At 47.1% G+C, this 24,503-nt stretch overlaps 1 protein-coding gene across 6 annotated transcripts in view; it reads right to left on the bottom strand.

Moving 5' to 3' along the window:
* Positions 1 to 24,503, bottom strand: part of chd6 (chromodomain helicase DNA binding protein 6) — a 112,334-nt gene continuing 87,831 nt past the window's right edge. For 4 of the 6 annotated variants that reach the window (XM_072381437.1, XM_072381438.1, XM_072381436.1 and 1 more), the window contains exons 31-45: positions 23,409 to 23,466; positions 22,087 to 22,459; positions 20,917 to 21,125; positions 15,685 to 15,782; positions 13,704 to 14,519; positions 13,301 to 13,555; positions 12,072 to 12,369; positions 9,889 to 11,376; positions 9,652 to 9,803; positions 8,897 to 9,160; positions 6,901 to 7,485; positions 6,509 to 6,748; positions 3,484 to 3,624; positions 3,285 to 3,389; positions 1 to 3,192 (exon numbers count right to left, since the gene is read on the bottom strand). In XM_072381437.1, coding sequence (XP_072237538.1) covers positions 1,969 to 3,192; positions 3,285 to 3,389; positions 3,484 to 3,624; positions 6,509 to 6,748; positions 6,901 to 7,485; positions 8,897 to 9,160; positions 9,652 to 9,803; positions 9,889 to 11,376; positions 12,072 to 12,369; positions 13,301 to 13,555; positions 13,704 to 14,519; positions 15,685 to 15,782; positions 20,917 to 21,125; positions 22,087 to 22,459; positions 23,409 to 23,466 — 6,306 coding nt within the window. In that variant the 3' untranslated portion in view covers positions 1 to 1,968. The remainder of the gene's footprint in view (positions 3,193 to 3,284; positions 3,390 to 3,483; positions 3,625 to 6,508; positions 6,749 to 6,900; positions 7,486 to 8,896; positions 9,161 to 9,651; positions 9,804 to 9,888; positions 11,377 to 12,071; positions 12,370 to 13,300; positions 13,556 to 13,703; positions 14,520 to 15,684; positions 15,783 to 20,916; positions 21,126 to 22,086; positions 22,460 to 23,408; positions 23,467 to 24,503) is intronic. The other 2 variants (XM_072381440.1, XM_072381441.1) reach the window with 2 other exon arrangements.

The raw sequence follows: 24,503 nt of genomic DNA, 5'->3' as shown, positions 1-24,503 counted from the left end.
AAAAAAAACAAATAAATGTGACCTGTGAGGACGAGACAGAAACATCTCCACAACAAAACGTGTGCGCATGCATGCACACCGACAAACTCGCTCCCAATAACACTCTCACACACACTTATATAACGGAAATAAAACACAGAAACAGCTTAACATTCACAAAAAGACGCTGTGCAAAAATAAGTTTTTCGTGTGTGAAATAAAAAGTGAAGTCAAACATTTGACACACACCCTGTTGTGAAAAGAGTAAAACCAGCAACTTGCATCCATTTAATGTACAGTACAGTCTGTTTGATACAGAAACACTGGGACTAACCTCAATGCAAAAAATCCCTCTCGCATATGTCAAGTATTTTTCCCCCTTAGAGGAGAAACGAACCAGAGAAAGAAAAGAAAGAAATGGAGCACGTAAAAAAAGGACAGCAATATACAGTGATAGATTTTTTACATATTTAGAAACTCTTAGTGTGAACTGCAAGGTGAGGAAAACAAACGCCCCGGCTCCGTTTCCCTGGTCAGATAAAACCTGTCTGAACACGCCGCCGGAAGAAAGCGAGGAGACGACAGTGTGGTGGAAAAGCTAAGAAAGAAAGAAACGTGATGCTGCAGCAGCAGGCATTTTGCACTTTTCACTGATTGGTTGTAGATGTTTTCAGTTTGGTTCTACCACGGGCCAAAAGCACACCTTCATCTCCCACAATCCTCCACCTCAGTGTCTGCAGGACAGGTTACATTCAAATCTGCCTCCTACTGCCCCCTGGTGGCCGGACTGAGCTCTTAACTTCTGCCATTCGTGTCTTCTGATTGGACCTAACCACTTGAAGGGGAACCTCTCAAAGTGACTTTGTGGCAAAAATAACTACATAATCCAAAAAAAAAACAACTAAACTAATGAACCTCATGATTGTTTCTTGCGTTGTTTCTACGACAAAAAGGATTTAAATAGTTGTGAATATCTGCTGCACTCAACGTTTCCGGTTTTTTGAAGCGAGATTCATCGACTGGGCACAGTAACTGACTTGTAAATTGAGTTATTGCAGCGATGGAACAGCTTTAAAATGAAAAAGAGTGAATGAAAGCATCAAAAGCACGTTGGACAGACAGACGATCCCGTCTTTAATTTAAGAGACAACCTTCACGCCTGATAGAAATTCACCTCTTTCAGCTTCTCGTTATTGTAACAGACTAAAACTAAGAGGCTAATTGGTTTAAATCTAATTTGTCTGCACTTTTAAATGCACTTCATGTAGTTTTAGTCGAGGATTCATGATTCAGCACCAGCGCTTCTGTGTTTTAGTGTCACACGCGTCCGGGAGTGCTGCTTCCTCCGAATTAATCTGGCCAGCAGGTTTTAGAACATTGCACCAATACGATCCGAGCAACATCTCAGTTTTAGTGGAGTGTACAAGAACATCAACACACGCCGCTTCCTGCTTCCTGCTCCTCTGCATTCCCAAACCGTGAAGAGAAATTTGGAGCCACTTCTAGAAGAGCACCTCTGAAAGCTGCTGCAGCTTTCCCTTCATGCTCGTGTCCATGCAAACCAAAGCTGCTCGCTCCGCAAATCTTTGCAAAACACCCCCGTCCCGGATCGCTCTGAGCTTTAAACCGTATCAAAATGGCTGCCGGAGCCGCTCCTTGGGGAGCGCATGTTGCCTGCAGCGTGTCCTGCTGTCGCCCCCGACTCAGTCTTGATGCAGAATGAAGGGGAAGAAGACAGAGAAGATCATTCTAACACTAGTTTTTGCTTGTTTTTTTTTTTGTATACAATGGAGTGGAGGGGGTGGGTGGGGTGTTGGTATATAAACATGACCAAGCTGAATATAATAATCATCATTAGTCATAATAAAAGTCTTTACATGGACATTGACTGACAGACTCGGCACAAACTTTACACTGTTGCTGTGAGAGGAGACGGGAGGAGAGGACAGGAAGTGGTTCGTCTCTCAGGCCTCTGCAGCTTCCCCATCCTTACGCCTCCTCTCGCTCCACCTGTCTCTGCTCCTCCGCGCTCAGCTTCTCCACCTCCGTTCCCGTCTCCTCCAGTCTTTCCTCGCTCTCCTGCACTGCCGCTCCTTCGGTGTGGTTATTGGAGTCCGGTTCCTGCGGTTCTGAAGGACCGTCCTCTGCGTTCCCAGTCGGGATCTCTTCAGTCGGAGCTGGGCCTGGCTCTGAAGCTGAGGTAGAGGGGACGGACAGCGGGGGGGAGGTTGCTGGGTGGGAGGCACTACTGACCATAACTGTACTTTCCTCTGCATCTCCTGTGGCCGCCTTCTCCCTCTCCCTCTCCTCCTCTTTCTCCCCATCCTCCCTCGCTCTCTTCCTCCTCCTCTTGGGGCTCCCCGGGGAGCCGTCCACTGCGCCGGGGGGCATGGCGGGCAGCGCCATGATGCCGCCGTGCGGCAGGAACATGTGCGGGTACAGCAGGCCGTGGGACATACCTGGGATCAGAAAGGGGTTGAAGGTAAGATGGCTGCCGGCTCCCAGATGCGCAGAGCTGAGATGGGCCCTGCTGGTGGAGGTGATGATGGCGGCTGCCTCCGTCCCTGCCGGTCGGTTGGTGCCCTCGGCTGCTCCTTTCTCCTTTTCCCCCCCTGCAGCAGCGGAGGAGCTGCTCTCGCTATCCGCAGGCGTCGTCGAGGAGGGGCTCGCCGCATCAGACGTAGACGGCGCGGTTGTCGTGGTGACCTTTGTAGCAGACACTGAAAGAGAAGAAGAGGAGGGTGTGGAGGAGGAGGAGGAGCTGGGGTGAGGAGGCGGTGCGTGGGCCATCATTGTGCCGACGCTGAACAAGGCGTGCTGTGGGATCCCGGCGCCGTGAGGGTGCGGGATGCCGTGCAGCATCATGGGTAACATGCTCAGCCCATTCTTGGCATCGTCTGCTGATGATCCAGCAGCTCCTGCTGGGACCGCTGCAGAGAAACCATGCGGGAATCCAGCTGCCATTATCCCAGAGATTGGAATTCCAGGAATGCCTCCACGGAGGTTCTGCATGGCCACCATGGAGTCCACGCTGCCAATTAGACCGCCGTTCATGTAGAGGGGCGGGCCGAGGCCAGATGAGGAGGAATCGGAGACGGAGAGCAGGGGCTTCGGCATCTCACTGCGAGGCCGGCGTCCACGGCGACGGGAGCCCACGTCTCTGTTGACTGGCTCCGTCAGGATCCGAGAGAACTTCCCTTCCGGGAGGAAACCCTGCAGGAGGAGGACAGGAAGCCGTGAGATTACACACCTGAAATCGCCCGTACAGATATCCCACATCCACTGTCAGAGTGCATCACACTCACAGAGTGTTTGACCACATCAGCCCAGTCTGGAGCCACATAATACTCCGAGTTGGCATCCAGCCACCTGGAGAGCTCCTTTATAGCAGGAGCCATAGCACCACCGAGCTGCAGGGCAAGAAAATCAGATTCCACATCAGTGGGGAGAAGCAGCAAGGCGCTGATCTGTAGGCACCACATGCACTGTGTGTGTGTTAATCACCCTGCGTCCGGTGCCTCGGTGCACGACAGGGACCCTCTCCTCCCCCGTCAGAGAGTTAACGTCCAGTTTGGTGGGATCTTTACAGCGATGTCTTCTCTGTTTGGGACGCTCCACGAAGCCATGTAACAGACCAGCTCCAGACTGAGGCAGAGGAGGATGGAGAGGAAGAAGGAAAACAGTTACAAACCGACAGCCTTCACAGTCACATCCTGCTCATAATGATGACCTCACTCAGCAGCTGAATGGACTTCCCTTCCACGTTGAAGCTTTTATTGTATTAAAGTCCTCCTCTGACACTTTGTGCTGCTCTGGAATCAGTTTATGTGGTGAAAACTTGATGCTTTGAAGAAATATTTCAAGATTTGAAACCCAAACCCAATAAATGTGATTAAAAACTTGACTTTTTGCCACTATTTGAGCACACAACCAATGATGCACCTTGTTCTCTCTGCCAATCACTGAAAAGACTGCACTCAAGCCTGTTGCAACGTCTTGGTAAAACTGCCTGCTTCTATATCCGAAGCGCACCTTTAAACAAATCATTAAGGCAAAAGTAACAGTGTGAGCTCGTCTGTCTGAGAGCCTGCAGCGAGAACAGGGGGCCAGAAGGTCCTGATACTTTCTGCCTGGTGCTTTTTTAGGAAAAAGGGTCTAAAATAGCGTTAAATGTTACAATAGAAACTGCTCAGGTGGCAGATTGACCCGACTGGCCTTCTTAAAGAGGCAATGAGTAGATGTAGTAAAAGATGAGCAGTAAATTACAACATAACTATGTGAATGAGTCGCTAAATATAGCCGATGTCAGTTAAGTCCTGTGATGTTACATTTCCCAAAGAAAAGCAACATTTCTACTCTTAGATATAATGGAATTGAGGCTATAATTTGCACCTAAAACGAGAAGTGTTCTGGTATTTGAACACTGGAACCTTTCAGATGCTTTTACAGCCTGACTCCGGCTACAGAGGGCGTTTTTCTGAAAATATGTTATGTATTCTTTGTGCAAATATATTTCTGTACGATGTACCGGACTGAATCTTGAAGTGGTTGAGAGTTTCTATATGATTTATATTTCTGTACCACCATATATACAGTGTTTTCCGCACTATAAGACGCGCCTGATTATAAGGTGCACCTCATTATAAGGCGCATTTAATTATAAGGCTCACCCGATTATAAGGCGCACCCGATTATAAGGCGCACCTGATTATAAGGCGCACCTGATTATAAGGCGCACCTGATTATAAGGCGCATCTCATTATAAGGCGCACCTGATTATAAGGCGCACCTGATTATAAGGTGCACCTGATTATAAGGTGCACCTGATTATAAGGCGCACCTGATTATAAGGCGCACCTGATTATAAGGCGCACCAGATTATAAGGGGCACCTGATTATAAGGCGCACCTGATTATAAGGCGCACCTGATTATAAGGCGCACCTGATTATAAGGCGCATCTCATTATAAGGCGCACCTCATTATAAGGTGCACTTAATTATAAGGTGCACCTCATTATAAGGCGCATTTAATTATAAGGCTCACCCGATTATAAGGCGCACCCGATTATAAGGCGCACCTGATTATAAGGCGCACCTGATTATAAGGCGCACCTGATTATAAGGCGCATCTCATTATAAGGCGCACCTGATTATAAGGCGCACCTGATTATAAGGTGCACCTGATTATAAGGTGCACCTGATTATAAGGCGCACCTGATTATAAGGCGCACCTGATTATAAGGCGCACCAGATTATAAGGGGCACCTGATTATAAGGCGCACCTGATTATAAGGCGCACCTGATTATAAGGCGCACCTGATTATAAGGCGCATCTCATTATAAGGCGCACCTCATTATAAGGTGCACTTAATTATAAGGTGCACCTGATTATAAGGTGCACCTGATTATAAGGCGCACCTGATTATAAGGCGCACCTGATTATAAGGCGCATCTCATTATAAGGCGCACCTCATTATAAGGTGCACTTAATTATAAGGTGCACCTGATTATAAGGCGCACCTGATTATAAGGCGCACCTGATTATAAGGTGCACCTGATTATAAGGCGCATCTCATTATAAGGCGCACCTCATTATAAGGTGCACTTAATTATAAGGTGCACCTGATTATAAGGTGCACCTGATTATAAGGCGCACCTGATTATAAGGCGCACCTGATTATAAGGCGCACTTAATTATAAGGCGCATGCTAAAACATGGTCGTTTTTACACTTATAAACTTATAAACTGCACATCGGTCTGCATCACCCATCTCAGACTGAAGAACAGGCTCACTGGGATGTGGGCAGAAGCATTAATGATGACGAGTACGAGCTCGATACAATCTGCGGAGGGGGCTTAATGCCCCGATGAATGCTCGGCGCTCCCCATGGGAAGTTCAAAATGGCGGCATCTGTGACAGATTTCGGAAGGTGCACCGGATTATATGGCTCACGGCTGATTTTTGTGAAAATTTAAGGCTTTTAGGTGCTTTTAGGCACCTTGTGGTGCGGAAAATACGGTATATATATACCATATATACATAGCTAAAATAATCCTAACTGGAGCTCTAATCCTAACCGGCCAAGTATTAACACTGAGGGGAACGCTGCACAGTGATGCTGTGCATGTAACTCTATCACGATAATGCTAATGGAGGCTCATCAAAGTGCAGTTGCTTCACAGCTGGATGCACACATCCTCCACTCAGATGCTATGGAACGGTGGAGGAAAAAGGGTGGAAAATGCAACCAAACGCTGGTTTGACTGTTGTGGAAACGGGACATTTTTGGTTGTTTAAACCAGCTGTTTAAAACGATGGATATGATTATGCAAAAATGCTTAAACACATTAATAATTACATTTCAAATAACTACGATCAGCCAATTCTGTACAAATCATAACAGGGCTACAGTATTTTTAAAGTAAATAATCTCTAAACACCGACGAAACTAAATTTTACAGCTGAAAGTTGTCAGAATTACAACAATTGATCTAACAGATTGAAAGAAGACGCATCATCAGACGTACGTGAGCGAATGTGGGCAGATCCATGCTGTAGCCCGGATTCTGTCTCAGCCACTCGATCAGACCTTTACTGGCAGCCTCTCTGTCGACAGCCACGATCTCTGGCTGAGGAGGCGTCTGGGTGGGGGTGGGGGTGGAGGAGGAGGATGGCGTGGGAGGGCCTGCCGGTCGCTCAGAGGGAGAGGGCGACGGCGAGGAGGTGGAGGAGGAGACGGAGGAGTGGCTGATCACCTCCACGCGGCCCTGCAGGAAGACACACACAGGAAGATATTTCAGTGTTTGGAAATGCCGCGGAGGGCAAAGATTTACCTCTCATACCGGTACTTTTGCCTGCCCCGTCAGTCTGAGGTTTGTCTTTCTCAGACTGAAAATATTCTGCCTGCCCCTCTACCCACCTGTTGCTCAGAGAGGTGCAGTCCTCGGCTCTTGGTGAACTCAGAGTACAGAGCTTCCACATTTCTCCTCCTCCCTCTCCTCCTCCTCAGGGAATCATCTCCCCTCAGGCTGCCGTTAACTATCTGCCCAGTGACAGGATGGATGAGGCCAGCCTGCAGTATCCCGGACATGTCGATTCCGACAGAGCCTGACAGCGGCGCCGTGATGGGGGGCGGCGGCGGCAGCTTATGACTGCTCCCAGCACTGTGGTGGTCATTTGACCCACTGGTGGTGCTTATTTCTCCCGAAGACTTGGTCAGATCAATGGCTGCTTCTTGCCAACCGTTTATCAGCATGGGTCCTGTGCGGTGAGAGGGCGGAGCCACCACCGGCACCTTCTCACCACTGGAGCTTGTGGTGGCGGCGGGCTTCCCAGCTAAAATCTTTGCAGCCGCGGCAGCAGCCGCTTCGTAGTCAAAAGACCTGCGACCTCCTGCTCGTTTGAGCTCAGGGAGGAAGGGAGGAGCCACGAGCCTCTCCTGTAAGAGAGGCAAGGAGGTGAGGCGCCAAGCTCCGCGCCCGCATGCGCCGCCCCGCGGCATGTACTGTGAGGGTGGACAGGGTGGGTGAGAGGTAGACAAGAATGGGAGAGAGATGATGGCTTCTGTTAAACATACATATGGACTGAGACAACACAGTGGCAGCTGTCAACTAGACCCGGGTGGAGATTTTAGGAGCTTTATCTGCCGTGTCTGGAAGCTACTTCAGGTTAACGCGTCGCTTTAGGACGTGAGGCCTGTACTATGAAGCAGGAATAGTGTCTCTGTGAGATAGCTTCAGTGTCACAAAGCTTCCTTCCTAATGGGCGGGTCACATGACCTGCTCTGGAAAAGGTTATGATGAGAGATCTATACACGTAAAATCTCCCGACAAATCAGCCTCTTCTTAAAAGAGATGTCAGCAGGAGAAAATGCTTTTGTTGTATAAAACAGACGAAACTTTGTTCCTGCTGAGTTTAAAACGCATGTTGATTCTTTTTCTTTATTAAAATCACTGAACTATTAAAGATTTCTTGTATAGTTTGAGTGTGCAGGATAAAGCTCTTATGTCTAGGGATGGGAATTGTTAAGAATTGAGCAATTATGGTTCCGTTATCGATACCGCTGTCGTTTATCGATTCGGTTCCTTATCGATTCTCTTATCAATTCTCTTACCGATTCTCTTATCAATTCTCTTATCGCTTCTCATATAGTTATATACTACAAATGGCCTCGTCAACTAAATGTTAATATCAGATGGAAATTATTCATACAGTATGTCGCTGACATTATTACAATCAACAGGACCTGGAAGTTTCAGGGCTCTCAAGTATTGAATGCAGGCAAGAGTGCCAAAATACGAAGCGTGCATATGACATCATCGCGTAAATGCGTCAGACGTTAGCAGAACCTCTAAACGGGATCGTTAGGCAGGCGGATTAACGATTCCACGGAATCGAACTGATATAAAAACAATATATCGTGATATGATTTTTTCCCATATCGCCCAGCCCTAGTGTAAATGAATAATTTTTGTTTAAATATACATAACTAAGCTTGTGTTTTTTCTGTATTTCTATACTATGATTATATGCCCAAGTCTAATATCCACATATATAATATCAGCAGTACACAGTACAGACACCAGAAACTTTACAGATAAGCAACAAAGCAGTGGTGTGGACAAGAGGTGTCCAGTGCTACAAACCGGAAATTTCATGATTTTAGTTGCTGCTATGAAACAATAAAGACATTTTCAACATTTAACATGTTTACAGGCTTTCACTGCATGTAAGTTTTAGTTTTCCAGTTTCTTTTTTTGTGCTAAACTGTTAAATCTTCTGTAAAGATCATTCAGGAAGCTGGACACCCCTTGTGTGAACCATGGTATGAGAGACAGATAAATGTAGACAGGTGATCGATACAGTCACACATACGAGAGAAGTTCAAGTTCATGGTTTCATAGGGAGGCTCTCACCTTGGGTAGTCTTGTGAGAGGGGGAGGGATGGAAAAGCCCAGTCCAGGACCGGCCTGCTGGACTCTCGCCTGGCCTGGGACGGAGCCAGAGAGCGTGGTGGGGAGGTAACCTGCTCGGTGTTGGTGGTGCTGGGCTAAGCTGTTCGCCAGACAGGAGTTGGCAGACAGGGATCCCGGCGAGTCATACTGCTCGCTTGATGAAGGCCACTTGCCCTTCAGGATAGCGTGGCAGATGCTGTCCAGGCGGTTGATGATGACTCGGTCCTATATTGGGCCACACAGGGATTTATATAATTAACATAATATAATTAACATAATAACAAACGAATCGTACACGTAAATGTAATTTATTTCTACAGCCCTTTACAACAATCCATTTGGGTTTACAGCAGATAATAAATAAAGAAAAGAATAAGTACAAAACAATAAAATAACAGTAAACGCAATAAAATACAGCAAAATTGAATAAGATAATATAAAAGAGTCACCATACTACTGGGTATTAAAAGCCATCTGAAATAAGTAGGTTTTTAGCTTAGATTTAAAGAGGCCCAGGTCAGAAATAAGATGCATATGGGGGGGAGCTTATTCCAGAGCCTGGGGGCACCCCAGGGCTTTTATTTTGACCTGAACACCTCCAGCAAAAGTTGATTTGTTTACCTCAGAGCTCTGCCAGGGTTACGGACAGTTAAAAGCTAAACGTGTCTAAAATTGAGTCCAGAAACACTTAAACAGTCAGAAAATGACTGCGGTACCTTCGGCCACTCGGAGAAGGAGTAAAGAGCCTTTTCCTGTAACAGCTGAGCGATGGTTGGCTCTCTGGTTTCATGGAGGCTGTCGGGAATCTCGCACATGGAAACAGGAGCTGCAAACCTGGGGCTGCCAGCGTAGCCTTCCACCACCGGCCCTGCAGAGGAGGAAAACACATTTCAGTACGTCAGCCTCTCTCAGCCTGGAGGGGAACCACCTTCGACAGGTGGGAGCGTTCCTACCTGGCGTACTTGGCCTCTCCTCCTTCACTTGGCCTTTCACCACCAGACTTTCCGAGGAGTCCACCAGCCCATCTGCCTGCTCAAGCTTCGGGGTCAGGACTGTGCTGTCTGCCTCCAGCATCTCCTGCTTCATCTCAGCTTTAACCTCGGACAAAGCTTTCACCTCCGGTTTTATCTCGGAGCTGTCGGGGTACGTTGCGAACCCCAGAGTCTCAGCCTTAGCTTCAGGTTTGATGGCAGGCGCATCAGGAAAGGCCGCAAACCCCAAACCTTCAGGCTTTATCTCAGTCTTAAACTCTGCACCATCTGGAAAGGCTGTAAATCTGAGAGTGGAAGGCTTGACGTCAGGTTTGACTTCGCTGCCGTCTGAGTAGGCTACAAACTGGAGAACTTGGGGTTTAGTGTCGAAGTTCTCGGGCTTCATGGGAAGGCTGAGGTCTTCGGGTTTGTCCTCCAGTGATGGAGCTTTAACGGGATATTCTAACTGCTCAGCTTTGGTCTCCAGGTCTTCGGACTTCACAGGGTAGGAAAAGAAATGAGAATGCTTGACTTCAGAGCTGTCTGGGCAGACATCCTCCACGGTCTCTGTTTTGGTCACCTCTACTTTAATCGGTACCGCCAGCTCCTCTGGTTTCTTCTCACCGCTGGTTTGTTGGAGAGAAAACTTCAGATCAGACGGCTTTGTGTCCGTGCTGTTTGAAGGTAAAGCCGAGGCCATTTTCATTTCACTTTGATCAAGCACATCGACTTTGCTGTCTTGATCGTGGGAGAACAGCAGAGCTCTCCTCCTACAGTCTCTGCTGCCATCTGGTGAGTTCAGGTTCAGGTCTTCCTGATTTGTGGAGACTTCAGTTTTGGCGCCATCATTCTCTCTGGTGCTTTCAGCACACTTTGACTGTTCAGAGTCAGAAACAGAGGGATGGGAAGGCTGTGCAAATTCTGAGTAAATGTTCTCCAACTCCATCTCGCTGGATTTGTCTTCAGCCTTTTCTGCTGTTTCCTCACATGCTCGAACCCCAGCAGCATCGTGCAGAGAGCCACGAGCCACCTGGCCCTCTGAGATCTCATCCACCTGATCGGCGAGATCTTCCCCGAGCGCTGCACCACTCCCTCTGGAACTTTGTGGGATCTCCTGCATTTGCACAAACTCTCCAGCTGCATTGTGCATGAATGCCTCGGTGTCAAGAGAATTATCCATACTCCGTTCCTCCACCGTCTGATACAAAATCAACCCATCCACCTCCTCAGCAGGCTCCTCGATAGACTCGGGACACACAAAGTTACCCTCCTGCTCCAGCTTTCCAAGGTAAGGGTGCACATCTGGGGGCAAGTCCTCGCTATGCTCTGCACACTCAAAGCTCTCCTGGAGGTCTTGGGATGCTCCTTTTAGGGCCTCCTTCCTCTGGTCCTCCTCTGGTTGTGGCTCGCTCTCATCCATCTGTGGAACTTCAGTGGTTGGACTCAAGACTCCAAAACTCTGGTCTGCACCTGGAAGCAAAAACCATTGAGACTGTGAGTAATTAGTTAAGGTTTATCTCTGTGCACCAGATTGTGTTTTTCAGACTGAGAGACTTTATAATTCAACCTCTCATGCAGTTATTCCCCGATGAGTCAAACAGAAAAATAAATCAAACTAATAAAATACAGAGAAGACTTGAAGATGCACAACTAAGAAGCAATCAGAAGCTCTAGAATTCATTAACGTGTTGTTTTTTAATAACTTCAGATGCATTTCAGCCCAACATATGCAGTACTTTCATCCCCAGGAACTAAACGGACTCCATCAGAATGATCACAGCTCCAGCCCCAACAGTACTTCATCCCTATGAGGGCCACTTTAGAGGGTTCAAACATCCCTCCCAGAACTTTGTTCCATCTACTGGAACCTGCGATGAAAATGGAGGGCATCCAAAAAGTCCCCAGTACCTGGAAAAGGTTTTCGAGGTTGAAATGTGCATGAGTAGATGATAGAAAGTTCAAAATAAGAGGCTGGGAGTGCTTATCCAATCAGAAATGTTACGAACTGCAAGCCCAACCCCAAAATGACCGGGTACTCCTGACCAGGCCGCTTTGGGGGGTATAAATGTCCCCTTGTTACTTTCTGCAGAGGAAATGTAGAACGTCTGGAACCATTAAGTCAAAGATCTGGAACAAACACAGTACATATTTCAACCTTGACGCACCTTGTTGTGGGCGGCGTTCCCCTCCTTCCTCCTGTTGCTCCATGGTCTCTCTTGGGATGTCTTCCACCTCTTCTTCCACCTTGTCATCAAATTCAAAGCCGGCGCTTCCTTCCCGGTCCTCTCCCTCCTCCACAGGATTGGTCAGGCTCTCAGACGCATCGGAGTGGCCCAACCCATCTTGTGGCTCGTGGGTGGTGATGTCAGCCAGAGAGAGGGCAGGGGGGGGGACATAGGGCAGAGGGGGGCTTGCTGAAAGGTCTGTTTGATCTGCGCTGGCTTCCTCATTCACTCCAATGTCCTGAAAAAGCAAAACAAAGCCATAGTTTTAGGTAAAGGGGTGTGGGGGGTTCTACTTAAAGGGGAACTCCGGTGTTTTTAAACCTGGACCTTATTTCTGGCATGAAATACGTTCATCTGCTCACCGAGAACAGTTTGGTGAAAGTCGGCGTCCTTCGGAAGATATTTAGATAACTGGAGATCCATATAACGGAGTGAACGGGGCTTAGAGGATGCAGCCTCTAAATAAGGCATTATCTGTCTTTATTTCACCAATACTTTAAGAAGAATGAATGAATGAACGTGTGCTATAGCTCTGTTAGCTCATAGCTGCTGTTATGTGGCTACTTGCAGCTATAGGAGAGCTAACGGAGGGAATTCTACACAGGCACTCTACTGGGACCACTTCATCCACACGCCCCCCTGCAGCACAGCTCATTCACTCCGGTAAGAAGGTCCATCTTACTCAAAGTCCTCGTTCACATCGTTAAAATCTGATAAATATCCTGCCATGTTGCACAAAACTATCAGCAGCAAACTCTGTGTGAAGTTAGCCGACTGTCACAGAGCACGGAGTGAATAAGCTGTGCTGCAGGGGGGCGTGTGGATGAAGTGGTCCCAGTAGAGTGCCTCTTGCAAAGGCTTATGTCCACCACATAAGCATCTGCATCCAAACTGAATGCCTGTCTCTTGCTCCATCAAAGGTGTCATGATTGATGACCAACTAACTACCCCCTCTATCTCTGACCTTTATCTTTCTGCACTTCCTTCTATGCCTGCACCCTATCTCTACTCTGTCCCCTCTGACAGAGTCGGACTCCTGGGTTCCTTCTATGGAGCTTATTGTTAGCTTTTTATAAAGCTGTTATATCTTCATTTGTAAGTCACTTTGGATAAAAGCGTCTGATAAATACAGAAACAGAAACTTGACAGCACAGCATGTCCCAACCAACCTTAAAGAGGATGTAACTTGAGGACAGCGGCTCAACGGGGTCTCCTGTCGAAGGATGTGATGGAGGGGATGATGGTGGGAGGCCCAAACACTCCTCCAGAGTTCCACCTTCCTCCCCCGCTCTGTCTCCCCGCTGACCTTCTTCATCCTCCTCCTCCAGAAAGCCGGTCTCCAGGGTCGAGGGACCCAGGATCGGATCAGATTCGTTGAACATGTGCTCAGCCGGGCTGGTGTGATCTGTACTGTCCCATGGAGCCTGTAGGGATGGAAGAGTGAAGCACAGTGATGCAGCTTCCAGAACTTTCTACATTTGGCCCTCAGAAACAAGTTAATTATTGCAAACACCAGGATTCTTTACAAAGCAACGCTCTCATGAATAAACACAGGACTCTGTAGCTGCGTACCTGGAGCTGATCCAGCTCCAACGACGGCGCCATCAGCCCGGTTTCCTCAGACGATCCCTGCTCCCCAACGAGCACATCGCTCCTTAGCTTTGAGTCCAGGTCTGTTCCCCCCACCCCGTACGAGTTGAGCATGCTTTGACCTCCCGCTGCAGAGTTAAACGGGAAACCGTTCAGGGCGTCTTTGGACGCCTTTCCACCGTGCAAAGCATCTGCGGACATGGCGTCGTGCTGCAGCGCACCCAGCTCCAGAGTCTCGTCCAAAGGGGCGCAGTCGAGGAAGTCCACCCGCGACCCCGGAACTATTCCCAGGCTGGGTGAGGCTGAATCATGGGCTTCCAGCGGTGGAGGGTGGAGGTGGGGGTGAGAAGAAGAGGACGAGGAGGAGGAGGGTGAGGGGGCAGGTGGAGGCGCAGGGTGCTGGTGGTGATGATGGTGGGAGGCATGGTGGGGATATTCAGGAGGCTGCGGCGAGTGGCGGCCGAGTCCCGAATCATAGAGACAGCAGTGAGGATGAGGCAGCTGAGCGTGAGAGGACGAAGAGGAGATCCCAGGATGCGTTGCTAAGCCTGCGTGGTGAGGGTGATGATGGGCTGGAGGATGAAGATGACCGGGGTGTCCCCTGACGTAGTTCCTGTGAGCCTCCAGGAAGCTGAGCTGGGGGTCGTTCAGGATGTAGAAGTCGGTGCGGCTCAAGCCGTGGCGAGCCGCCCCGATGAGCAGGTCCCGGTCGTGTTTGCCAGACTCCCACCAGACGGGGAGGTAGAGGGAGGGGCGGCACAGCTGGAGGCGGGCCGAGAGCAGCGGGTGGCGGAGGACCTGAGGAGAGGAAACACGTTTAGAGACTGCTTTCTGTTGGTTTTTATCTCGTTTTCATTCCCTTTTTTGACCGGCCACAGTCATAAAATCATGAATGAATGCTGAAAGCTTCGTGTTTTCTGATGGGAACACCTGGCTCCTGCTTAACTGTTAATGTACAAACTCCACAGCCTCAATGTTTCCGCTGTAGGCCGTGGACACGCTGGACAAGCTTCTGTAGATTCAAGCACGGTGTCAATCGATAGCTAAGAAAAGTGGCTTTATTTTGAATAAAAGCAAGCAGTGTGGGTCAGAACTCTGCCTGTTGGTCCGATGATCATCCAGTAGGTAGATCTCAGCGTGTGCAAGCCTCCTTACTCACCTTAACACAATACAAAATGTATGAAACGGACCAAAACCTGATCAGGCTCAGCTGCGACTAGCATTCAGTACGGTTCAAACTTTCTTCTGAATGTCAACAAAACTCTGGAGCAAAGACTCAAAGCCACTAAACCTTCCCTCCACCTGAACTCCATCACTGCTTCTCAGGGCTCTGTGACTGGGCCTGAGCAGCAGAACTGATCGAGATGATCATCCCTCTTTTAAACTTTATGTCCTGCAACCAGGAAAGAAGCTAAATTAGGTTTTTATTCCTCTGTTTTGAGGCTGGATGATCAGCCTCGTCAGCCCATAGACTCCATTTCTCTCATATTCACAGAGCTACTCTTGGTCTGCCTTCTTTACATCTACTGATATGCATCTCTAAAAGGAACATAGTTACTGTTTCCTCTCAGGATTTACATTTTAGTCAAATCTGCATGAAGTTATCAACAGTTATCACATCATGGGATAAGGCACATATGTCAAACTCCGGTCCTGGAGGGCTGCTGTCCTGCAGGTTTTAGACGTTTCCCTGCTTCAACACACCTGATTCAGATTAAAAGGATCTCTTCGAAAGATTGTTAAGTTCTGCACAAGTCTGCTAATGATGCATTGATCTGATTCAGGTGCATTGAAGCAGTGAAACATCTAAAACCTGCCGGACAGCGGCCCTCGAGGACCGGAGTTTGACATCCCTGGGATACGGATTCTTTTAGGCTTCTGCCACCTACTGAAACCATCAAATTCACGCAAACAATCGCTGTTGAAGCCACTGCTGGAGCTTCGTTTCTGCTAAAAAACCCACCTGCTCTCTGATCTTGCGCAGCAGCTCGATGCGGTACAGCGTCCGAGCCGCTCTCTCCTCCGTCAGAGGCTCCACGAGCACAGCGGGATCCACCAACCCTGAAAAAGCAGAGGCGGGGAAAAAGGGAGGAAGAAAAGAGGAAGAAACTGAGAAACTGAGTGGCAGAGATACAAGTTTGTACACATCCTCATAAAACAGAGTTTATCTTGTGAAGAAAGGCCAAATAATCCCAGTTTGTGGCAAAACATCTGATAAAATTCTGATTTATTCAGTCAGCTTAAAGCTAAATGCAATGTTCTCACGCTGCAGTCAATAACAGATGGGATCTTCTAACTGGAAAAGAATCAAAGAAAAAGTCCCCGACAGCCAAGCTTCCTTCCCAAGTTCCCACCACAACAGATTTTCACGTTGCAGATGAGTCCAGATGTGAGCTGTCGTCAGTCGCTCAGCGTGAACTTCTCAAATATGTCGTTTAAGAGGATCGTAGACAGCCCCCCCCGCTGATTATCTGATATAATGAAGCTGTCGCTGAGGGAGGGGCTAAAGACAGTAGATAAAGGGACATGAAATGAACAAACTTCGATCTGTTCAGCAGAGCAGACGCCGGGTTAATATGGCGAGGACACCTTATCCAAAGCGACTTACAGGTAGGCAGGTAGGGTAAGGGGGGGTCTTGCCTAAGGACCCCTACTGCAGGTAATACCTTTCATGCAGGGGATTTGAACCCAGGTCTCCTACACTACACTATCTGGTCCATATCTCTGACGTTTCCTTCTCAACTCAAGAGAGAAAAGACATGAAGAGAAACTGAAACTTCTCTTCAGCACCCAGACGACCCCCAGCAGCTGCTTCTGTCAGATTCTAACTAATATCGTCTGCATCACAGCTGCTTGAGGAAGATCAGACGGACGTTAATCCAGTCAGGAACAACAGGTGAAAACATTAGCTGTGCGTTTTCCCCCTCCTTCTAATAACTGATGCTTATTCTCCCAAATAAGACTCATCCAACGGCCATGAGTGGAGTCGGCATGACGGAATAAAGGCTGACCTCAGGCTGATTACAGGAGCAGAATTAATGGATTTCCGGTTGCATTTGAAGACACAGGTGCTGAAGTTAAACCAATTCCAGGTTCATTTTTCAGTTTTCAGGCACTTAAACGAGCCACTGGAGATAATATTAGTAGCACTGCGTAGCAGTTTGATTTATTTATGACACATAGCCTTCTAGGGAAGTGCAATATCCTTCTTACTGTATTTGATTTCTGATGTTACGTATTGCATAAATAGTGCTGTGGATCTAGACAAATATTTGTAGCACTGCACAGTAGTTCTTACCTATTTATGTTTTTTAGGCCTTCTGGGGAAGTGCAATATCCTTCTTATTGTACTTGACATACATGTTATTACATAAATAGTGCTGTAGATTTATTTATGACATTAGGCTTGGTAGGTAAGGGCAATATGCTCTATTTTAGTGTCCTATAATTAACTGATGTGTGTGTGTTTATGTGTTAGACACAATGCTGTAAATGTCTGTTTCAATGTCTGTTTATAGATTATATGTCAATGATTGTATTGTAAAACAAATTGCCTCTCAGGGACATGAAAGTTTTCTAAGTCTAAGTCTAATAATGAGAGATACAGACATTAATTTGTCTGTTGGAAGTAAATAAAAGCTTCTGCATCTATTTGAGGAAATAAAAAGTACTTTGAACTGCTTGATGAAAGCGTAATCGTGTGGAATGACCAATGCAACAAAAACTCTGCTCACTCCCTGCATCTACTGGATGCTGCAAATCACAGAGCTTTGAGATTTTACCCCTTACACATCACTGCACATTGTACTCTCTCACTGACTGCTCTTCACTTTCCATGCAGGCCATGGTTCATCTCCCACCTTGACCACAGCAACGCTCTCCTAACTGCTCTCCTAACTGTTCTCCCAACTGGTTTCCTAACTGCTCTCCTAACTGGTTTCCTAACTGGTCTCCTAACTGGTTTCCTAACTGGTCTCCTAACTGCTCTCCTAACTGGTCTCCTAACTGGTTTCCTAACTGGTCTCCTAACTGGTCTCCTAACTGGTCTCCTAACTGGTTTCCTAACTGGTCTCCTAACTGGTTTCCTAACTGGTCTCCTAACTGGTCTCCTAACTGGTCTCCTAACTGGTTTCCTAACTGGTCTCCTAACTGGTCTCCTAACTGGTTTCCTAACTGCTCTCCTAACTGTTCTCCTAACTGGTCTCCTAACTGTTCTCCTAACTGCTCTCCTAACTGGTCTCCTAACTGCTCTCCTAACTGGTCTCCTAACTGGTCTCCTAACTGGTCTCCTAACTGGTCTCCTAACTGGTTTCCTAACTGCTCTCCTAACTGGTCTCCTAACTGGTTTCCTAACTGCTCTCCTAACTGGTCTCCTAACTGGTCTCCTAACTGGTTTCCTAACTGGTCTCCTAACTGGTTTCCTAACTGCTCTCCTAACTGTTCTCCTAACTGGTCTCGTAACTGTTCTCCTAACTGGTCTCCTAACTGGTCTCCTAACTGGTCTCCTAACTGGTCTCCTAACTGGTCTCCTAACTGGTTTCCTAACTGCTCTCCTAACTGGTCTCCTAACTGGTTTCCTAACTGCTCTCCTAACTGGTCTCCTAACTGGTCTCCTAACTGGTTTCCTAACTGGTCTCCTAACTGGTTTCCTAACTGGTCTCCTAACTGGTCTCCTAACTGGTCTCCTAACTGGTTTCCTAACTGGTCTCCTAACTGGTCTCCTAACTGGTTTCCTAACTGCTCTCCTAACTGGTCTCCTAACTGGTCTCCTAACTGGTCTCCTAACTGGTTTCCTAACTGCTCTCCTAACTGGTCTCCTAACTGCTCTCCTAACTGGTCTCCTAACTGGTCTCCTAACTGGTTTCCTAACTGCTCTCCTAACTGGTCTCCTAACTGGTCTCCTAACTGGTTTCCTAACTGCTCTCCTAACTGTTCTCCTAACTGGTCTCCTAACTGGTCTCCTAACTGGTTTCCTAACTGGTCTCCTAACTGGTTTCCTAACTGCTCTCCTAACTGGTCTCCTAACTGGTCTCCTAACTGGTCTCCTAACTGGTTTCCTAACTGCTCTCCTAACTGCTCTCCTAACTGGTCTCCTAACTGCTCTCCTAACTGGTCTCCTAACTGGTCTCCTAACTGGTTTCCTAACTGCTCTCCTAACTGGTCTCCTAACTGGTCTCCTAACTGGTTTCCTAACTGCTCTCCTAACTGTTCTCCTAACTGGTTTCCTAACTGGTCTCCTAACTGGTTTCCTAACTGCTCTCCTAACTGGTCTCCTAACTGGTCTCCTAACTGGTCTCCTAACTGGTCTCCTAACTGGTTTCCTAACTGCTCTCCTAACTGGTCTCCTAACTGCTCTCCTAACTGGTCTCCTAACTGGTCTCCTAACTGGTTTCCTAACTGCTCTCCTAACTGGTCTCCTAACTGGTCTCCTAACTGGTTTCCTAACTGCTCTCCTAACTGTTCTCCTAACTGGTCTCCTAACTGGTCTCCTAACTGGTTTCCTAACTGGTCTCCTAACTGGTTTCCTAACTGGTTTCCTAACTGGTCTCCTAACTGGTCTCCTAACTGGTCTCCTAACTGGTTTCCTAACTGGTTTCCTAACTGGTCTCCAGCCTGTGCTGTGAAACCTCTGCAGATGGTCCAGAACGCGGCGGTGCGTCTGGTCTTGGATCAGCCTAAAAGAACACGTCCCCCCCTCTGTTCATTGAGCTCCTCTGGCTGCCCTTAGCATCAGATCCAAGTCCCTGATGTTAGCTACAAAGAGCTTAATGGAGCGGCTCCCATCTACTTGAATGCTCCTGCAAAGGCTTCTGTCCCAACTGGGTCCCTCCGTTGGTCCCAGGATTGTCGTCTAGCAGCTCCTACACCACGCCTAAGACAATCCAAACTCTGTTCATGTGTCGTCCCACGATGGTGGAATGACCTACCGAGCGCTACCAGAACAGGGGCGTCCCTGTCTATCTTCAAGAAGCTCCTGAAAACCCAGCTCTTCAGAGAGCATCTCCTATCCCAGCACTTACCTTGTACTTCCCTACCCCCTCTATCTCTGCACTTTATCTTTCTGCACTTCCTTCTATGCCTGCACCCTATCTCTACTCTGTCCCCTCTGACAGAGTCGGACTCCTGGGTTCCTTCTATGGAGCTTATTGTTAGCTTTTTATAAAGCTGTTATATCTTCATTTGTAAGTCGCTTTGGATAAAAGCGTCTGATAAATACAGAAACATAAACATGCGTAGAACCACCCACTGGTATCTATTTATCTATAAATCCATCATTGGACTACTCCCCTCCTATTTGTCCACAGACTTGACACAGAAACAGTCTGATCATAGCCTCCGGTCCCTGGATTACGTCACATTTCCCCTCAGTTCTCCTATGCTGCGCCTGTAACATGGAGCTGAAACTGTCCAGTTTTATTTCACTACAGGACTTCAAATTACTTTCCTTTTTTCTTTAATTTTATTATTATTAATTATCACATGTTCCTCTTTTGTTTTGTCTCTTGTACGTTCAGTTAATCTGTAACTTTGTGTTTTGCTGCTGCCAACCTAAAACATTTATTGTTAGCTTTTTATATAGCTGTTATATCTTCATTTGTAAGTCGCTTTGGATAAAAGCATCTGTTAAATACATAAACACATAAACCTAAAACAGGTCTCTCTTGCAAATGAGACCCTGGGTCTCAATGAGATTTTATCTGTATAAATAAAGGTTAATAAAAAATAAAAAACTTAAGATCCTGCAGGTCTCTGAAAGGTCCAAAATGAAAAAAAGGAGTGATCGAATTGTCCAGCTTCCCATTCACATGATGCATGATTCCTCCCACCAGCAGGAGTCACTTATGCAACCAAAAACCATTTCATCAGTCAGGAAATGAACCTTCCTAAAATGTGAGCATCTAACAGTTAGTGACAGATAAACAAAACCCACCAAAAACCAAACTAAAAGAAAAATCTGCCAACAACTTCTTTGTTTTTCAAGGATTTGGCTGCTGCTGCTATTCCACGCTGGTCTGCAGCTGGATGCTCTTACTGCAGAGCAGGCAAACAGATCGTAATTCAGTCTCCGACAGACAAAAAGTGCTTTTTTAATCAGCGAATTGTGGCTAAAACACAAGAGGAAACATGCAGAGAAGTTAATTAAATTAGACTCAGTTTAGTGCAGATGTTTAGATGAGTTCACCACACACAGTACCTTCTTCCTTCCTCGGAGGAAGCTTGCAGGCTGTCCTGCACATGTTGACAAAGGAATTGAAGTATCTTTCCAAACTCTCGTCCGTCTTCCTCTCCAGTCGGGCCAGTGCTCTGAACTGGGACCAGTCAAATGCTTTCCTCTCCGGGTCATAAACGACCCCGAACGATGACACTGTGCGGTAGAAATCTGCCTGTTCTCGCCGTGTCCACCTTAAGCGTGTCAGAAGAGGACAAAGACAATGGCTGCTTAAACTAAAGTGACAGTTCATCTACAGTCGCTTCATTAAAGGAGAACTCTGATATTTTTAAACCTTATTTCTGGCATGAAATGCGTTCATCTACTCTCCGAGAACAGTTTGGTGAAAAGTCGGCGTCCTTCAGAAGATATTTAGATAACTGGAGATCCATATAACGGAGTGAACGGGGCTTAGAGGATGCAGCCTCTAAATAAGGCATTATCTGTCTTTATTTCACCAATACTTTAAGAAGAATGAATGAATGTTAGCTCTGTTAGCTCATAGCTGCTGTGTTGTTGTTATTGGCGGCTATCGGGGGGCTTATAGAGGGCTTTCTACACACTCATCTACTGGGATGACGTCATCGACACGCTGCTGCAGCACAGTTTATTTACTCCGTGCTCTGTGACAGTCGGCTAACTTCACACAGAGTTTGCTGCTGATAGTTTTGTGCAACATGGCAGGATATTTATCAGATTTTGGCAACGTGAACGACGACTTTGAGTAAGATGGACGTTCTTACCGGAGTGAATGAGCTGTGCTGCAGCCCTCTATAAGCCCCCCGATAGCCGCCAATAACAACAACACAGCAGCTATGAGCTAACAGAGCTATAGCACACGTTCATTCATTCATTCTTCTTAAAGTATTGGTGAAATAAAGACAGATAATGCCTTATTTAGAGGCTGCATCCTCTAAGCCCCGTTCACTCCGTTATATGGATCTCCAGTTATCTAAATATCTTCCGAAGGACGCCGACTTTCACCAAACTGTTCTCAGTGAGTAGATGAACGTATTTCATGCCAGAAATAAGGTCCAGGTTTAAAAATACCAGAGTTCCCCTTTAATCTGCCAAAAGTAGCCTGAAAAGATGTATTTTGGATTTAAAGACTTTCTTTAGGAATTGGTGCAAACTGCAAACTTTCAAAGGTCAGACCTTCTCTGCCACTCCAGGAACAGCGGGTCTGGTTCTGTGGCGACCACAGAACACCTCCTCAGCTCTTCCCCCAGCTGCCAAGCGAGCGGCCCACCAGCGTGATGACTATGAGCGGCTCGGGCTCCTGCGATCCCCATGCCAACGAGGCCGTCGTGAAGCAGGAAGTCGTGCCTCAGCAGTGGCTCGCGCCGGAGCGTGAAGCGCTGGTAGGCGGTGATCAGGCGCCGTAAACGGGCCGTTAAGGCGGGACCGGTGGGCCACAGGGGCCGGGCTTGGACGACATGAAGAGCCGCCACCCCGGTCCCAGTTCCTGTTGTTGTCGTGGTGACCAGAGTTCCATCCTGGGTGCACAAGTCACCGGACATCTGACAGTCTGTGGGGAAAAGAGACGGCGTTTTACGGTCAGGACCAACGTTCAAAGCCCCAAGACGATGCCCGGTTACAAAGAACCGGCTTTAAGCTAAAAAAAACCCCTTTGTTTTCCTCATGACATGCATTACCTCATCACCATCTGTCTGAAACAGTTCAATTTGGCTCCCGTCCCTTTAAAGGACCTCTGCTGAAAAGCCAAATCTGCTTGAACTGATCAGTCCAAAAAGGTGGAGTTTAGAACAACGGCCACCACAAAAGCTTCATGCAAATGTGTTACACAGAAAGGAGAAAAGGCAGGAGAATGAAGAACACACAACAAACAGGGAGCTTCAGAGTCCTCTGTGGGAGAGAATGGGCCGGAGTAACAGAGAAAATGCTGGCTTTAGGTCAGCTGATTGAGCAGGAGGCCGTAGATCCTCTGGCCCAGGTTCCTGCTGATATCTGAACCAAACCAGCTTTGCTTTCTCCACCTGCTTTGGCAGGTTTTCACCAGAACAGGGCGTCTGTATCCAGTCCATAGTGTGCACAAACTGTCAAAACTCAGTTTCTGCAGAGCAACAAAAAGTTCCCCAAAGCAGGTTTAAGCCAGCAGCGACCAATGCTGGGATAAAATGATTATTTTTACCGACTTTGCTGATTGAGGTCTCATTTATTCAGCCATAACAGAGTCATTCTCTATCAAACAGTTAAAAAGATCCTCTGCACTTGCACTAGTTACTGATTTGTGTCATCTTTTAGAAAGCATCTCTTTTCAGATTACAGGTGGAGATCCAGTGGGGAAAAGCCTCAGTCCAGAAAAATTCAACTTACAAGTGGAAATGAAGGCTTAAATTGTCCTCAGAGCCTGCAGACATTAGAAAACCATATATCCAAATAGCTGAACCTCCATCCTTCCTTTTCCAGGTGGAGTATGTTTGTGTGTGGAGCAGAGGGAGCTACACATGTCTCACCTGGACCTGTACTGTCTGGTTTATCTGATGTATCGGTGCTGGAGCAGGTTTCTTCTCCCTGGGAAAGAAAGATGATGCAATGATACAAAATACAAGCAGTGATGGAGTGTAAAAAAGTGTCACCTCAACCCATATGAAACACTCAATGTATGCATCGTTTCAGCTGGCAGAAACCGTTAAAAAACCCAGGTAGCTACATCATATCTGGCAACATGTGTGTTAAAAACACAAAAACACATGCAGAGCATCTGCAAAAACTCACAACAACAAAAGTGGAACCAACAAATAAAAATAAGACCCACTGGAAAGCGCTTGTTTTTCAATGTTTTGTTATATTTGAAGAAGTCAAAGATCTCTTCAGCTGTGTGGAACATGAGCGGGAATGTGTGTTTCTTTTGGCTGATTTTAACATCTTAAAGGGGAACTCCGGTATTTTTAAACCTTATTTCTGGCATGAAATACGTTCATCTGCTCACCGAGAACAATTTGGTGAAAGTCCTTCGGAAGATATTTAGATAACTCTAGATCCATATAACGGAGTGAACGGGGCTTAGACGATGCAGCCTCTAAATAAGGCATTATCTGTCTTTATTTCACCAATACTTTAAGAAGAATGAATGAATGAACGTGTGCTATAGCTCTGTTAGCTCATAGCTGCTGTGTTGTTGTTATTGGCGGCTATCGGGGGGCTGATAGACGGCTGCAGCACAGCTCATTCACTCCGGTAAGAACGTCCATCTTACTCAAAGTCGTCGTTCACGTCGTCAAAATCTGATAAATATCCTGCCATGTTGCACAAAACTATCAGCAGCAAACTCTGTGTGAAGTTAGCCGACTGTCACAGAGCACGGAGTGAATAAACTGTGCTGCAGGGGGGCGTGTGGATGAAGTGGTCCCAGTAGAGTGCCTGTGTAGAAATCCCTCCGTTAGCTCTCCTATAGCTGCAAGTAGCCACATAACAGCAGCTATGAGCTAACAGAGCTATAGCACACGTTCATTCATTCATTCTTCTTAAAGTATTGGTGAAATAAAGACAGATAATGCCTTATTTAGAGGCTGCATCGTCTAAGCCCCGTTCACTCCGTTATATGGATC

This window comes from Leuresthes tenuis, unplaced genomic scaffold, assembly GCF_036924035.1.
Source record: "Leuresthes tenuis unplaced genomic scaffold, fLeuTen1.0.hap1 SCAF_3, whole genome shotgun sequence".
Lineage (NCBI taxonomy): Eukaryota > Metazoa > Chordata > Actinopteri > Atheriniformes > Atherinopsidae > Leuresthes > Leuresthes tenuis.
This window is presented reverse-complemented; position numbering and strand designations above follow the sequence as displayed.